General features: G+C 42.2%; 2 protein-coding genes across 2 annotated transcripts in view; one reads left to right on the forward strand and one right to left on the reverse strand.

Annotated features, from left to right (window-relative positions):
* The window catches only part of CCDC38 (coiled-coil domain containing 38), a 43830-nt gene extending 27534 nt beyond the window's left edge, over positions 1–16296 (reverse strand). The window contains exons 1-5 of the mRNA XM_028490460.2: positions 16124–16296; positions 8697–8862; positions 7178–7242; positions 4869–5032; positions 4677–4757 (exon numbers count right to left, since the gene is read on the reverse strand). Coding sequence (XP_028346261.1) covers positions 4677–4757; positions 4869–5032; positions 7178–7242; positions 8697–8862; positions 16124–16168 — 521 coding nt within the window. The 5' untranslated portion in view covers positions 16169–16296. The remainder of the gene's footprint in view (positions 1–4676; positions 4758–4868; positions 5033–7177; positions 7243–8696; positions 8863–16123) is intronic.
* A 93-nt stretch (positions 16297–16389) lies between these two features.
* The window catches only part of AMDHD1 (amidohydrolase domain containing 1), an 18991-nt gene continuing 17569 nt past the window's right edge, over positions 16390–17811 (forward strand). Inside the window, exon 1 of the mRNA XM_007125130.3 lies at positions 16390–16572. Within this exon, the coding sequence (XP_007125192.1) occupies positions 16436–16572 (137 nt within the window). The 5' untranslated portion in view covers positions 16390–16435. The remainder of the gene's footprint in view (positions 16573–17811) is intronic.

Raw genomic sequence — 17811 nt, forward strand, 5'->3', positions numbered from 1 at the left:
CGCAAAAAAAAAAAAAAAAAAAAAAAAAAAAAAAAATTAGGAGTTATAGTTCGGTGTATCTTAGAGTTAATCCTTTTACTCATCAAATTTTGTACTTATTGTCTGCATTTTATTTTAAAAAGGCCTCTCCAGCTCTCGTGATGATTGCCAAGACATAAAAGTTCAAGGTGGGACTCATAAATAGTTACATTTAAGTGCAAAACAATTACATTCCTCTTATAAAAATCCAAGCCCTTTAATCAGCAGGGAGCAGGTTGGGCGGTCTTGCCCTCGTTCCCTCAAGACTGAGGAGATGTCCAAAGAAAAAGGAAACTGAAACAGCATGTAAAACATTGACCAGGGGCTTCCCTGGTGGCGCACTGGTTAAGAACCCACCTGCCAATGCAGGGGACACGGGTTTGAGCCCTGGTCCGGGAAGATCCCACATGCCGCGGAGCAACTAAGCCCGTGCGCCACAACTACTGAGCCTGCGCTCTAGAGCCTGTGAGCCACAACTACTGAGCCCGCATGCCACAACTGCTGAAGCCCACCCACCTAGAGCCCGTGCTCCTCCACAAGAGAAGCCACCGCAATGAGAAGCCCGCACACGGCAACGAAGAGTAGCCCCCGCTCACCACAACTAGAGAAAGCCACACACACAGCAGCAAAGACCCAACGCAGCCAAAAATAAATAAATAAATATAAAAAACAAAAAACAAAAAACAGTGAGCAACTTAAACTGGTTTGCCTCACATAGGTTGTTGATTCATCAAACCTTGAGTTATTTTAAAGACGGCACCGCGCATGTGCTAGACAGGAGCCCATGTCTCCAGGATGACCCCAGAACAAAGAATCTTCAGTCTATGAACTTAAAGAATAGAAATGTTGCCACCAGAGCCCTCTACAAAGAGAAGAGTCCTTAAATGAGGAAAATCTGGCTTCCAGCAGCTCGAATAGCTTATGTGGACTGACTTAAGACTAGCCAATCAGCTTATTCCCCCAACCCCTCACATTTCGCCCCAAACCCTGGATCAGGGAGACAGATTTTAGCCCTGCCTCCTGCCCCCTTGTCAGTCCGCCTCGCGATAAAGCTTTCATTTCTCAAAAGCCCGTGCCATAGTATTGGGTGCCATGTGCATCAGGCAGTGAGTCCTTGCTTGGTAACAATAGATTTACTCTCCTTATTTCTGAGGGAAATATTGTATTAAGTTTTAGACATAGGGAGAAATTAGAAGACAGCAAAAGATGGCACTTATGTAAGAAGAAGATGGGAAACTAACACTCAGCGAGCATCTATGTACCAGGTAATATGCAGGGCACATTGCATGTATGATTTCATCCTCAGTATAGGATAATAGTGATGATAATAGTAATACATATTATTATTCCTATCTTTTGGAAAAAGAAATGAATGACTTGCAAAGTCATCTGTGTGGTAAATGAGCAAAGTCAGCACACAAACCTGGGTCTGTCTGACTCAGATGCTGATGCTCTCAATACCCGGTGACTTGGACAGAAAGCCTCCCCCCAGCCTTGCACTGCTTTCCCATAAAATCATGTTACAAAATGGACCCAGAAGGAATGTTGAAAATAACAATGAAGGTCCTTGTGAAAGGGAGCTCCACTCTTATCTTTCAGAGCCTGCCTTATCCATACCCTTGTCAATACCCTTATCAATATTACTCCTGTCTTCAGCCTCAGGACTTCTTTTGCTCAGAACCTCCCTTAAGCCCTGCTGGGAGTGGTATTCAAGAGTCAATAAATGGTGGGCTCATGTATCACCCGTCAAAAGATGTTGGAAACCGCTCATTCTACCACCACCACATTTTAGACTGAAAGCCTCTCTGATGTGCTACAAAGAACAGGATTAAAATGGCTAGAACTGCACAGCTTCCAAGCAAAAGCTTCAGAATAAGCTCCCTTTCTCTTTGTAAACAGATGTCCAGCCCTCCCTTCAGCAGAGGACCTCTGTGCGTCATCCTGAGCCCAAAAAGAGAAGAGGAAATAAATAGCAGATGCTTGCATCCCTTTGCTCTGTTACCAGCCTGTTTTTCATGACCTTTTGCACCTTTCTAGGGTGACAAGACACATAAACGACAAGCAAGTTCTCTATGGCCAGGCTGTTTGGAAGGTTTAACTGGGTGGCAATTGTGTATAATTACTGTACTTTATGCAAACATAAAGGCTGGTACTCTAGTTCTATAAAGAGAATCTTCTAATTACATCATGGAGGGAAGGAAGGTAGGACAGGATTCATCTTGGAGCACTTTCAACCTTAGGCTCCTGAGGAAAGAGGCTGCTGAAGCCAGAATGCGTTTGAAACACACATTTTATTAGTAGCAATAGTTTCCAAGAAACTGTCATCCAGTTCATTTGCTGTGTTTCAGACAAGCTATTGTCTTCCTCCCAAAAAAGTCTGGGATGTAAGTCTAGGACTTAGTTTTAGAAAAGAGAGAAACACTGAGTCCTCAAAAAGAAAAAACAAGTTTTAGCACAACGCGATACCAAGACCAAGTGTCTCCCGGATCGTGAAATTCCTATTTAAGGATGTGACCGAAGGAAGCTTCTTGAGATACTTAAAATTAGATCAAGTTGACATCCACTTGACCATAGAAGAAAATATCCGGGTTTTAAAAGAGTAGCTGGTATTAGAATAATTTTATCCCAACTCCTGCTCCTGTAATTTTTGTCATTATAAATCCCAGTTTTTTACTCTTGTTTGAAAAATTTTATTTTATTGAAGTATAGTTTACAATTTGTTAATTTCTACTGTACAGCAAAGTGATTCGATTATATATATACAGATACATTCTTTTTCATATTCTTTTCCATTATGTTTTATCACAGGATATTGAATATAGTTCCCTGTGCTATACAGTAGGACTTTGTTGTTTATCTCTTCTATATATAATAGTTTGCATCTGCTAATCCCAAACTTCCAATACTTCCCTCCTCCTCCCCGCTCCTCCTTGGCAACCACAAACCTGTTCTCTATGTGTTAGTCTGTTTCTGTTTCGCAGATAAGTTCATTCAGGTCATATTTTAGATTCCACATATAAGTGATATATGGTATTTGTCTTTCTCTTTCTGACTTACTCCACTTAGTATGATAATCTCTAGGTCCATCCATGCTGCTGCAAATGGCATTATTTCATTCCTTTTTATGGCTGAGTGGTATTCCATTTCGTATATGTACCACAGCTTCTTTATTCAGTCATCTGTCAGTGGACATTTAGGTTGTTGCCATGTCTTGGCTACTGTCAATAGTGCTGCAATGAACATTGGGGTGTGTGTATCTTTTCGAATTATGGTTTTCTCTGGATTTATGCCCAGGAGTAGGATTGCTGTATCATATGGTAACTCTATTTTTAGTTTTTTGAGGAACCTCCATACTGTTTTCCATTGTGGCTACACCAATTTACCTTCCTATCAACTGTGTCGGAGGGTTCCTTTTTCTCCTCATCCTCTTCAGCATTTGTTACTTGTAGACTTTTTAATGATGGACATTATGACCATTGTGAGGTGGTACCTCACTGTAGTTTTGATTTGCATTTGCATTTCTCTAAGAATTAGAGATTCTCTAATTAGAGAATTAGAGCATCTTTTCATATGCCTGTTGGCCACCTGTATGTCTTTTTTTTGTTTTGTTTTGTTTTGATTTTAGGCTGCGACGTGCAGCATGAGGTATCTTAGCTCCGACCATTGTGAGGTGGTACCTCACTGTAGTTTTGATTTGCATTTGCATTTCTCTAAGAATTAGAGATTCTCTAATTAGAGAATTAGAGCATCTTTTCATATGCCTGTTGGCCATCTGTATGTCTTTTTTTTGTTTTGTTTTAGGCTGCGCCGTGCAGCATGCGGTATCTTAGCTCCCCAACCAGGGATCGAACCCGTGCCCCCTGAATTGGGAACGCAGAGTCTTAACCACTGGACCGCCAGGGAAGTCCCCATCTGTATGTCTTCTTTGGAGAAATGTCTCTTTAGATCTTCTGCCCATTTTTCGATTGGGTTGTTTTTTTGTTATTGACTTATTCGAGCTGTTTGTATTTTTTGGAAATTTAGCCCTTGTTGGTTCCATCATTTGCAAATATTTTCTCCCAGTCTGTAGGCTGTCTTTTCGTCTTGTCTATTGTTTCCTTTGGCTGTACAAAAGCTTGTAAGTTTGCCTATGTCCAATTTGTTTATTTTTTGCTTTTATTTCTACTGACTTGGGAGATTGACTTAAGAAAAATTGGTACATAAATTCGGTTTTTAATATCAACCAAGTTAGTTTCAACCAAGTGTAAGTATAAATATAAAAAATACTCCCAATTATAATTGTAAGATGACTGTAAAAATATAAAAGCACCCCAATTTCAGAGATGTTAAAATGGGGGAAGAACAGTGCCTTAGAATGAAGAAAAAAGGACACTTAGAAAATAATTTATTGTTTACCCCTAACATCGGTTTACTGCTTTTCAACTAATTTCTTGGTTTCTGTAACGACAAGTTAGAGAAATATTTCAGTCAGAGGTCACTGTGTCCTGGCACCTAGGTAGAGATAATCCTTGATCGACAGATTACTTATTTTTAAAATGTGATAATACTTATGAAATCATCAACTGATCAGGATTAGTCCCACTGAGGTCTTGCCAGGCGCAAGTAGGTTTCAGTGGGGCAAGGACACTTGATGAGAAGGGGACGGTGCCCGGCCTCACCTTTTCACCGACTGTATCTCCATACTCGCCTTCTTCAGCTCTGCTGTCATTTGGAGTTTGTTTATAGTTTCTTGCGCTGCACTGAAAAGAAACAGATTTGTTAGTTTGTTTTGTATTGGGCTGTGTTCTGAGAAACTAAAAAGAAGAAAGAAGGAGGGAAAAAGGCGATCTGGCCAGAGTGAAAAAACGAACATTTTCAGAGCATCTACAGATCTCTGGTCGTTTTCTCGAAGGAACTCTTCAAAGGCCGTTGCGTCTTCTTTGAGCTTTTTTTCTGCTTTCATGAGTTGTCTTTCCTTCATTGCTGTGTGTTTTTCAAACTTTTGAATTGTGTTTCTTTTGGTTGACAGAGCATACTAGGAATATTGAAAACAGAAGTGCATCAAGAACATGATTCCACATTTCTAGCACATTTCAACGGTCTCACAACAAAGGGAAAAATAACTGGCCTGGTCTGTGATCACTTGTATTAGAAATAACAGTATGCCCAATCTTGGGGCTACAACCTTCATTGCATGTAGGGATTTTATTTTCAGGATAGTTAGAATGGAGACTCATGCCTTTCTTTCACTTTTATAAAGAGGCTCAATGTTGTTCCAAAATGGTTCCGCAGATCAAAATAGCTACGTATCCCCTCAGGCTCTATCCTAAAAAAGGGGGGGCGTCCATATCCCTCCAAAGAGCAAGTCTACTTAGTATTATTCAGTGTCCCTCCAATACTTTCTGGGCCTTGGGAAACTGAGCCGTCTGTAGCCACAAAAGCTTTCCTGTAGGAAGTACCATGGGAGAGTCAGGTTCCAGTGATTCCTCCAAGGGGGTAGGGGGGTGGGGGGGTGTTAAACCAGCCTCAGAGCATCCTGTTTAGATTCCCCAAATACAACTTTGATAGCTAGCTGCATTTTTTTTTTTTTTAGTACATAATATAAGAATCCACTTGGGTTTTTAATGCCATGCATGAAAAATAAAGTATAAACAAAGCTACATATATTATAATATAAATGGATTAGAATATGGAAATGAGATAACTTTAAAGAAACAACAACCAAAAGTTAGATACTCCAAGTTTACAACCCCAAAATATTTCATTTATTACTTTGTTTGCCAAGTAGTTACTGAGTGCCTAGTGTGTGCCAGGTCTGTTTTAAGTGGTACTGATAGAGCAGTGACCAAAACAAACAGCACTGCGTTTACGAAGTATTCACTCTAGTAGAGCAGAGTGTCGATTAAAGGAGAATAAGTGGTCCAATGGGCAAGGGCAGGGGGTTAGCCCAGGAAAGCCTCACTAATATGGTGAAAATTAAACAGAGACTGGAAGGAAGTAGGACGCAAAGCATGCAGATATCTGAGGGAGGAATGTTCCTCCCAGAAGGAAAAGCCTCCTGTGCAAAAGTCCTGAGGCAAGAGCATGATTGGTGTGTCCCAGGAACAGCAAGGAGGCCAGTGTGGCTGGAGCACAGTGATGGAGTAGAGAGTGGTAGGAATGAGGTCAGAGAGTGAGTGAGCTGGGGACCAGAAAAGTCACCAGAGGTCTTCAGCAAAGGAGGGGCAGGTGTGGAGGACAGACTGACCACAGGGAGCAAAAGTGGGAGCAGGAGACCCGTGTTCAGAAGTTCTAACAATAATTCATACAAGAGCTACTGGCAACACGGACTACAGTGGCAGCAGAGGAGGTCATGAAAAGTAGCGTGATTACAGATATACTTGGAAAAAAATATATTCCAAAGGATATTTGGGTGTGGGCTGTAAGGAGGAGGAGTTGAGGATAACTCCAATATTTCTGGCATAAACAACTGGAAAAATGGAATTGCTGTTTACCGAGATAGGGAGCACTGCCTGAGATTCAGATCTGCAGGGGCAGGGAAGGGTATAGCAGGGCAGCTTTGGCAATGCGAAGTTTGAGATGCCTATGGAGCATCTAAGTAGAGATGTTAAGAACTACGATGACAGTTGTTGAGTCTGGAGTTGCGTTTGTGAGTCTGGAGTTTAGGAAAGAAGATCAGGCTAGAGAAGTAAACTTGGAAGCTCTTAACAGGGCAGTAGAATTTAAAGCCTCCAGCCTTGAGGAGGGTAGATAGAGCGTGGGGTGAGGTGTGAGCCCTGGGCCTTCCAGCATTTGGAGATCAGGGTGAAGAGGAACATGAAAATTATGAAGGAGTGAGCTGCCAGTGCCGTGGAAGAACCAAGACATAGAGAGGCCCGGAAACCAGCTGAAGAAAGTGTTTCAAGGGAGGGTGATCACCTGGGCCAATACCTGCTGGAAGTGAGTAGAAGGAAGACTGTGAAATGACCATTTGGATTTGGCAATAGAAGTGGTGTTGGTGGAATGATGAGAACAAAAGCCCCGAATGAAGTGGGTTGAGAAGAGGCTAGGTCTTCAAGGTAGGACAGGCAATGTATCTGGGGCATGAAATGGAAAAATAAAATGTCCAGGTGAAAATTTGGCAGGTATATGCAGGAAGTCTTCTATTCGGCTAATGGGAGAAAGAAATTATTTTAACTACCTCGAGCATAAATCTGTCTCTCTGGTCATTAATAAATTCATGGACAGTCCTTTTTGTGTCTGCACCTTTAAAGAAAATTGAAATCGACTTAGGTTTGATTCATTATCCCTCAAAGATGTTGTATAAAATAAAAGGTATGTAATTAAATTATTGCATACAGTATGTATCTGACTTAAAAAAAAAACCTTCAGATAAACCTTTTCCTAACCACTGAAAAATTACTTTAATAATATCAGCTACCATTTATTTTATGCCCATATTCCAGGAACTTCACTAGACTTTTAAAATATATAATTTAATTCTATTAATAACCCCAGTAAGGTTCTTATTACTATCCCCATCCTGTATGTGAGGTCCTGAAGCTCAGAGATGTCAAGATGCTTGCCCAAGACTGCACAGCTAACAAGTGGCAGAAAGGTATAGTCACTGGTATCACCGTGTTGCCCAGCATTTGCCTCTTTATCATACAATTACAGTGCAGAATATGCACCTCCAAGAGCTTCTAAATAAGTTAACACGGCTTCCTTCTTCTACGTTAATTATTGAATTCAAAGTCCTTTCCTAAGTGATTTTCCTGTTCTCCGAAGATTTTTTTTTTTTTCCACAATTTGGGAAAGTACACAGATTTGGGGAGTCAAAGAAATTTTTTTTTAGTTACCACAGCAAATGCTGGGCACTCCAAGTGTGTTCATCCTTCCTTCCTTTTAATTTTCAATTTAAAAATTTGGACAAGACACATTTGGGGGAAGATTTTATGACTCCATCATCGTACCATTAACCACTTTAACCTCATTAGCTTCAAACTGCTATCCATCTCATTTATAGACACTTCTTGATTTGATGAGTAAGAAACGCCCATGACATTTTGATGACTAGACTGCCCTCATTCATAGAGCAATAATGAATAGCTTGTAGTATTTTAACAGGTTGCCTTCAAAGAAGATTAAAACAGGTTATGTTTTTTTCAACAACAGGCAAACTTGCTTAATTCTATGAGCTTCCCGATTCTAGACATAAGAGTTTTACGGCCTGGACAGTCAAGGCTCCACTTTAGAAAGTTTCTGTATTTCTATATCTGAAATGAGATGAGTGTAAAAGGTAGAACTGAGTGTAAAAGGCCAGAGCTAATAGCTCTAATACTGTATCATTTTGGCCGTGACCTTCTTCCTTAGAGCCACGAAAGTGAGTCACAGTCTATTTCTTTCTTTTTTTTTTTTTCCTGGCCGCACTTCGTGGCCACTGAACTTCCCTGACCAGGGATGGAACCCGCACCCCCTGCAGTGGAAGCATGGAGTCTTAACCACTGGACCACCAGGGAAGCCCAAGTCTATTTCTTGGAAAAGGTATGTTTTCTTATTTAAAATAGATTTTCTCCCAACTCTCAACCCCCGTTTACAAAAATCCCCTACCATATTATGAGACTGCATACTTTTTCTCACCTCCAGAAAAGCCCCCAAACCTAACATTAACAGTAAATATTGAAAACAATATTCTTAATCAAACAGTAATTTAGCCTTACCTTCTGTTAATCTGAGAATAAGAGTGGGATCTAGCCCCAGTTTTTCAGTTGAGGTACCACCTGTGTCAGTGAAGATTCCTATTTGGCCCAGGTGTGAACGATTCTTCATTCGGGATGAAAAAGTAGACTTTTGGTAGATTTTCATGCTGCGGTTCATAAATTTTTCCTGCCCAAGCGAAAAAGTTTAACAGAATTTCTAATATACAAAAATAATGTTGTGTTAAAATAGTGATTGTATATAAAATTATCATCTGCAACAAGCCCTTTTCTCATTACTAATTCGTTAAACAAGCAACTTCAAGTTCTTTTGTCTGAAGGATTGTGCCAGTTTTCAATTCCTTCTCATATACAGCTGAGCACAAAGATAGGAACGTTCAACCTTGATTAAACATAAACTTCACAAACAGGAGACTGGAAAGTGTTCTGGTTTTATTTTCAGGATCTCGTCTTGCTCAAAATGCAGGTTTCTTGGAGATTCCACCGATTTGAAAGGATTGATTCTGTGGAACTGAAAACTTGAGAGCAAATGGACCTCCCCAGTAGACATTTAAAAAAATCAGGCTTCCCATTTCTTGAATCTTTTCTCAATATCAGATACTTTCAAACTATAGAACACATGCAGAAAACCATGACCTCACAGCTGAATTGGTTAGTAAGCATTTCTAGATTTTTTCCCCTCAATCTAATTAGGATTAAAAAATTTTTTTGTAATCAACCTTTACTTCTAGTGATAAGCAAAGCAAACCTCATGAAATCCGAACCATGTATCTGCTTCTGTACTTGTATGACCCTGAGAGTGAGTGCCTTACTTGCCACACCTTTGTCCCAGCCCACTGATCTTGTCTTTATTTAAAATTTTGATATTTTGTTCATCATGGATTTTTTGCATTAATTTTAATTTCTTACAATAGTGAATTAAAATGTTGCTTATTCTGATTGCTGAGTTTTTGCCTCCCCCTTAAATTTTGCACCCAAGGCAAGTACCTCACTTGCCTCACGCTAATCCTTGTCCAGATTTATATATATATTTTTTGTATCATTCAAATTTCTCAATGAGCTTATGTAATATTTACAATGAAAAAAATAGCAATGATGTTTTCATTTGAGGGAAGAAGGGTATTCAGGAGTTTATGTAAAAGGGTGTGCTCACAACAGGAACAATGGGACAAAACATCCTATCTCAGGCTGCCCGTTTAAATTTTTTTTGTTTTAATTTATTTATTTATTTATTTTTGGCTGTGCTGGGTCTTCGTTGCTGCACGCAGGCTTTCTCTAATTGCGGTGAGTGGGGGCTACTCTTCGTTTCAGTGCACGGGCTTCTCGTTGCAGTGTCTTCTCTTGTTGTGGGGCATGGGCTCTAGGTGTGCGGGCTTCAGTGGTTGTGGCACATGGGCTCAGTAGTTGTGGCTCGTGGGCTCTAGAGCACAGGCTCAGTAGTTGTGGCACACGGGCTTAATTGCTCCGCGGCATGTGGGATCTTCCCGGACCAGGGTTCGAACCTGCGTCCCCTGCATTGGCAGGCGGATTCTTAACCACTGTGCCACCAGGGAAGTCCTGCCCATTTAAATATTGACATAAGCCTCTGTAATCTCAACAAGTCACGTTTAAGACCCAAATGTCCCAGCAGCACTGTAGCAGATGATCAGGAATGCAGACTTTGGAGTGGATTAATCTGATTTTGAATCTTGATTTGGTACTTACAGATATGTAAGCAAGTTCATTTAACATTCAAAATATATTTGTGCCTACTGTGTATCAGGCACGGTTCTGGGTGCTGGAGAGAGGGCAATTTTTTTTTAAAAGAACAACAACAAAAAAAGACAAAAACCATTGTTTTCATGGAGCCTACATTTTAATCCCTTAGCATCTCTGAGCCTCAGTGTCCTTCCATAAAATGGGAATAACAGTTCCACCTCTTAAGGCTTTCATGAGGATTCAATGAGGTTGTACATAAACAGGATGCCTAGAATACAGGATGAATTCAGTAAATGGGAGCTACCAGGTGCTAATAATTACTAATTAGCCTGTGATTTTACTTCTAGTGACTATAAACACAAAGATGAACAGGAGAAAAAGAAACTATGTTAAAGCGTGTAAAAGAGAAAATATTAATAAAAACCTACAACATTGATACTATACTTTTCCAGATTACTGGAAAAAGGCATTAGGTTCATTCTGACAGGTAGAAAAGAAAGGTTGGTGAAAAATTGATAACAATCTGTTGGGTTGATATATTTGGAATTTGGATGGCTAATACTAAAGATTTGCAGGAGATTTTCTTAAATTTATGCTCAGCACTCATCCCCACCCTTAAGATTCTGCTCACCTCTTTCTTGTCACATTTCCCCCCTCTTCAATCCTTCTATCTATTTAAATTCACTCCCTTCCTCATCCCTACTCTCATTCCCTTTATCCTAAAAGTCTATCTGCAATAAACATCTTTATCCATGGGTTCTGGCACTTTTTCACTCATAGAAAACCTGGAAGTTCTCATTCCTCTAAGCCGACTGCTAATAGCAGACGTCTGCTCTTTCCCCATCTCTTGGGTAATTCATAGTACACATAAAAAGAATCAGTAGTCTCTAGAAGTTGTTATACTTCTATATTTCCACATGTATTAATCCCCCTGTTGATTAATGAAGGGTTGGTGATGATCATAAAGGAGAAGAAGAGAACCAGCTATGCTTAGGAAGGGATTATAAAGTTCCCGAACTAAACCAATATGATGTACCCACCAGGAAAAATAAGTAGAAGCTGGTGAATGTCTTTGTTGTGCAAAATAAAAATAGCAGAATGACTAAACAAAGGCTCTGTACCCAAATGAGAGGGAAAATGTTGTTGGATTGCACAGCAAATGCATTCAAATTCACATCTAAAATACATGTACAGGGCTTCCCTGGTGGCGCAGTGGCTGAGAGTCCGCCTGCTGATGCAGGGGACCCGGGTTCGAGCCCTGGTCCGGGAAGATCCCACATGCCGTGGAGCAACTAAGCCCGTGCGCCACAGCTACTCAGCCTGCGCTCTAGGGCCCGCGAGCCACAACTACTGAGCCCACGTGCCGCAACTACTGAAGCCCGTGCGCCTAGATCCCGTGCTCTGCAACAAGAGAAGCCACTGCGATGAGAAGCCAGCACACCACAACAAAGAGTAGCCCCCTGATCGCCACAACTAGAGAAAGCCCACGTGCAGCAACGAAGACCAAATGCAGCCAAAAATAAAATAAAATAATAAATAAATTTATTTTAAAAAACAATAATAAAATACATGTACAAATCCAACTTCTGATGGATGAAAAAGATAAAGAGCTCAGAAAACCAGGGATTGAAAATGGTGGTGTGTGATTGCAAGCCATCAGTTTTATAGGCTTGTGATTAAGAGCATGGACTCTCATTATGCTCCTTCATCCTCACCCCTCAATTTCCCCATCTTTCAAAAGAGATGGTAAGAATAGCACCTACCTTGTGGGATTGTTAGTGGAGTTAGTTAGCATATGTCCTGCCCTTTGGACAGCATCAGGAGCACAGTAAGTGTTATGTAAGTGTAAGCTCATGGAGAAAGCACTCTAAGGAGGGAAGATACTTGGTGTGTTTGAGAAATAGCAAGGAAACTAGTGGAGCTTAAGCACAGTGAACGAAGGGGAGTGACAGCCAAGGTAAAGAGACAACAAGGGCCCTGTAGGTCATTTACTCAGTGGAATAAAGATCATTAAATGAATCACTCTGACCGTTGAGCTAAGAAGAGACTATAGAAGAGGTTGAGGGTCAAATCGGGAGACCTGTTGGGAGGTTACAGCAGCCATTGAGAGGCAAGAGCTTATGGGGTCTCTTGGGATAGTAGTGGAAGTGGTGAGAGGCGGTCAAATTCTAGATATATTTGGAAAGTAGAGACTACATGACTGGCTGATGGTTTGGATGTGGGGTATGAGATAAAGAGCCCAGGAAATAAAGAATGGAGTTGCCATCAACAGAGACAGAGAAGGCTGTTGGGTGGGAAGAGCAAAGTTTCAGTTTAGAACATGGTAAGTTTGAGATACCTATCAATATTAGACATCTAAGGGGATGTGGGTATAAAATATACTGTTCTTTCAAGTGAACACCATGCTGGTTGGTTGAATTCTTGCATCATTCTAACATTACGCAATCACACGTGGTCCCCACATTATATAAAAGACTGAGTCAGGTCCTCTGATGCGTGTCATCGTAGGGGCGGCACGAATGGCACTGTGGAAAGACCCTGGCCTTTGGGAACAGGCAGGGTTGAATCTTGCCTCTGACTCCACCCAGCTCTTTCTCTTAGGCCTACCCGAGTAAACTCAGCGCACCTTAGCTGCTGCTCCTATCAAGTATGGATACTCATAACTTTCTTACAGCCTTGTTGCAATTTCCAAGCACAGATAATGTATGGGAAGTGCCTACTGATGACAGACGGATAGGGAAATAATTGCTTATACTTTCTTCAGAGTAGATATCAAGTCTGTCCTCTTTCTGGTCCACTTTGTCTTGTGAATAACCACAGCACTTGAAAAGAATAGGAGAGGTAAGTGACAACTAGCTTTCCTAAGGAACCCTGAATTAAAGTTATTGAAACCCGGTCGTTTGAGAGGAATTGGCCACCAATATCCATAGAAATTTGGGGAATCTGACTCACCTTAGGGCTGATTCTTCTTATTCCAATCTTTGTGGAAGTGGAGAAAGAGGAATGGGGTTTTATAATGTCCAAACCTAAAGTCCTAGACCAATTCTAAATGAATTCACAATAACATTATCTAGCACATGTTATCTGAAGCAGTTTGTGTTTGATTTTCTCGACAACTCTCTCTACAATTCAATGAAAATGGATTAGCAGATTCTCTTATTAGGAGATAGAAAGCTCTGTTTGCCCCCCACGTGCAAATGAAGATTTAGACAGATTCTCTCAGACTCAATGCCTTTCAAGTTTTTCCCACCTCATTCCGGCGCACTTGGACAAATACTAGGAGAAAGGGCTGTGAACTGTGTCCTGGGATAGTGTGTGGAGACCAGCACTAGCAATTTTTTATTTACAGGAAAGCCGGGAGCCACTACGTCCTTGGCCTGCTCTGTGACCCGCCTCTTTTCATCAGGTCAGAAGCAGAGCGTGATGGTGAGGAAATTACCTTCAGGTTGACCTTTAAGGACCTGCTGGCGTCAAGCTAGCTATTTGGTATGGGCTTTTCTGTTGACATTTCTGACTGCACCTTTTGCAAACTGAAAATATTACTGGAGTTCAAGAGGAAGGAAGAGTAGGGGAAAGAAATCAGCCAATTTGAGTCCCATGATGTGAAAAGTACTTTGTAAACCAAAAAGTGCTACAGGGATGCCGGTTATTTCTGAGGAAAAATGTGTTATCCTCACCCCTCTATGATTATTTAACAATCACCGGAGGAGAGAAGTCCACTCTTAACCTTCTTGCTTCTGCAAACTTCTTGTTTGCAGGAGCTTTTTGGGGAATGTTGTCTATCTGGACTGTAATTGGATACACTCAGTTCACCCACAGATATAAATTCCCGTGAAGAAGAAGTATGATTTCTTTTAGACTTACCAAGAGCTTGTAAGCTTTAAGAACATGGTATATTCCTTTAAGGACTATTGGTTGAAATCAATTATTTAACTTAATTGACCAGCAAGTCAAATAGCAGGATTAAAATAAACTAATAGTAATAATAATAATACTACTACTTCTTTAGAGCTAGGCACTGGGCCGAGTGATTTACATCTCATCTTATTTAAAGCTCAAACAAGTCCATAAAGTAGAATCAATTATTCCCATGATATGGATGAGGAAAATGAGGCTTAGAGAAATTAAGTAGATTGCCCAAGGTCAAATAGCTCATAAGTTACAGAAGTGGGATTACAAGTTTACTGAACCCCAAAGCCTTCTATGTGCCTATAATTTCACCCCGTGCTTAGTTTATACCTCTAATTGCAACATCTGCAAATATGCCTATAATTGCAAAATGTAGCAGATTCAAGTCTTTAGCAGAAATTTTATAAACAAAATGTTAATATTTCTCTATGAATTAGCGACTTTATGTGTTTCTATTTTCCACTGTTTCTATGGGTTGGCCAAAAAGTTCCGTTTGGATTTTATACTTCTCTTATAGTATTATTTCTTTGTATATATTATACCTTTCTTTTTAAAACTGTGAAAGACACACATCTGTTTCTGATTGTGTGTCTGAGCTGTGAGTAATCTATGAATTTTTTTCCCCTTTAGGGTCTCTTTTATTCACATTATCTATTTAATTCTCCCCCCCCTTCTTTTTTCTCTCTTTCCTACCTGTCTGATCTGTCTCTTTCATGGCCATAATGAGTAATCTATGAATTTTTTTCCCCTTTAGGGTCTCTTTTATTCACATTATCTATTTAATTCTCCCCCCCCTTCTTTTTTCTCTTTCCTACCTGTCTGCTCTGTCTCTTTCATGGCCATAATATGAAGCTTAAGTATATTCGTATTTATTGTGTTCATTTAAAGGAGTTTTTGCTTTCTGTTCTTCGTTTTTAAATGGCTTTATAGTGACAAAGAATGGACTTTTAGATTTTGTGGTTTTGCTGGACGCAGCTTTCTTTTATCATATGTTATTTGCATCCATAAAGTGTCTTCCTTTTGATTGTAAAGTTTTTGCTGGGCAGGGAAAGGGCCTTCCTATCTTTGAATGTCCTGCAAGGCCTAACACAGAGCTTCTAATAAAAGTGTATAAACAAAATAAAATATTTGAGAAACTCTAAATCCAGTGCCTGCCAGTGTATTCACAGCAACTGACACGCAGGAAGAGATGTGGCTAAGAATTACAGACCATCTTCCTTAAACAAACTTAATTCGGTCTCCAATCTCGGTGAGGGCAGGCCCCACTGGATACCGTTGCGGTGGGCGACACTGAACTGAAACCAATCTTACCTCGACGAGTTTGCATTCAGGAGCCGTTCCAACCTATCCTTCGGGAAGGCGGAAGGACAGGGGAAGATGGGCGAAGGCGCCAATCGATATTTTAGTCTCGGCTCTATCCTCCCCTGCCCCGCTCCCCCTTCATCTCGGGGACCGTGTGGTAGGGGATCCGGGAGCGGAGCGGGCCAACCGCAAAGTGCGCGGCACCCGCACTACTCGCGGCCGCGCGGACCCTGGAGCGACCCCCCCCACCGCCTCCCTCTCCTCCCCATCCCTGGGTTCCCTCTGCGGGCGGCCCCCCGAGTCACAGGCTGCCGCGAGTTTCTGGGCAGAGGTTTCTCCCCACTCTGTCCCCTCCAGGGACTCTGTCCCAGGCTCCGAACCCTGCCCCTACCCCGGTCCCCCTCCTCCCCCATTCTGCCCCCTCTGGGCCCCCTCGCCCTCGGTGACTCCCTTCCGCCAGGTCACGTGATCGTCGCAGCCCGCCTTTCTCTCTCCCCTCCGCCGATCCGCAGTTTTCTTACCTGTAAAGTAGGGACAGGACTCGCTACCACATTTACCCAGAGCATGACAAAGCGACCAGGAAAGAGAAGATTCCATTATAACGTTTATTACTAATCATCATTCTAGTTGCTGGTACTCTTACTGCCGGCTCGTTAGTGGGGGGAGGCGTGCATCCCCTGCGGTTTGGACTGGCAGTTGCTAAGACCGTCCGCCCCCGCCCCGCCCCGCCCTGCTGGCCCCGGGCGGCGCCGCCTACGGACCTGCCCCCTCTACCGCCGGCCGCCCGCGGAGAGAGCCGCGCAGCCGCTGCTAGACCTGCGGTGCGCGACGACATGGCGGGCGGCCACCGCCTCCTGCTGGAGAACGCGCGGCAAGTGGTGCTGGTGTGCGCCCGCGGCGAGCGCTTCCTGGCGCGGGACGCGCTGCGCAGCCTGGCGGTGCTGGAGGGCGCCAGCCTGGTGGTGGGCACGTAAGTGGCCGCGCGCTCTGGAGCTGCGGGCGCCCCGGGTCGTGTGCTGGGGGGACCGGTCAGCCAAGGCCCAGCTTGGTGCTCTTTCTGTAACTTGTGCGCTGTGGAGGGGAACGCGGTAACAGCCTTTCCGCACCCAGGGAGTCATTGGCACGCCTGTCTTTTAGGCGCCTGTTGCTAATGTGTTTGGCCGCCTCTCTCAAGCTGCACATCCCACTGGGGAGCATCAAGATCCCGCTTCTGCTGATAAAATAGAATTGCAGCAATCTGAAGGCGTAGGGGTTCTCTCCAATGCTTCTTGAAGTGCGGACGGGGTCCACCTGCCTCAGACGGCCTGAGATTTTTTTTTTTTAAAGACAGACTTCTGATGCACCCTCCATCCCCAGATCTTTTTTCTTTTTTTCAGGTTTTATTGAGATATAATTGGCATACAGCACTGTATAGATTTAAGGTGAACAGCACAATGATTTGACTTACATATGTCATGAAATGATTACCAGTAAGTATAGTGAACCTCCATCCTCTCATATAGATACAAATTCAAAGAAGTAGAAAAAATTTTTTTCTTGTGACCAGAACTCCTAGGACTTATTCTTTGAACAACTTTCATAAGTAACATACAGCAGTGTTCATTATATTTGTCATGCTGTACATTACATCCCTAGTACTTATTTATCTTATAATTGGAAGTTTGTACATTTTGACTACCTTCATCCAATCCCCTCCACCCAGTCCCCACCTATCCCCAGGTCTTTTGAATCAGGATCTCTATGGGTGGAGTTCTGAGATCTGAATTTTTACAAAGCACGTCTCCCACCCCCTTCGTCTGCACCCCAAAGCTTGAGAACCACAGAAAAGCGTGCAGATGGCGATGGTTTGGGGTGATAGATAATTAAGATTCAGCCACCAGAAAGAGAGGACATTTTCAGTTATTTTCATTTAAACTTCTGAGAATAAAAGAACAGCCAAAGTTTGGAATGGTGGACTTGGAGTGGTAATGGGGGTTGGGTGCCCATCTGAATTGGAGAGCCCATGACACTGCGATTACACAAGTCTCATCCCTTATCTGAGGCTGCTTAGGGTTGTGTAAGAGCCCAGCTTTTAGGGACTCTGTGTGTGTTTGTTTTTACTTTTTTATTTTTTTTAAATTTTATTTATTTATTTATTTTGTGATACGCGGGCCTCTCACTGTTGTGGCCTCTCCTGTTGCGGAGCACAGGCTCCGGACGCGCAGGCTCA

This window comes from Physeter macrocephalus, chromosome 6, assembly GCF_002837175.3.
Source record: "Physeter macrocephalus isolate SW-GA chromosome 6, ASM283717v5, whole genome shotgun sequence".
In the NCBI taxonomy this organism is placed as follows: Eukaryota; Metazoa; Chordata; class Mammalia; order Artiodactyla; family Physeteridae; genus Physeter; species Physeter macrocephalus.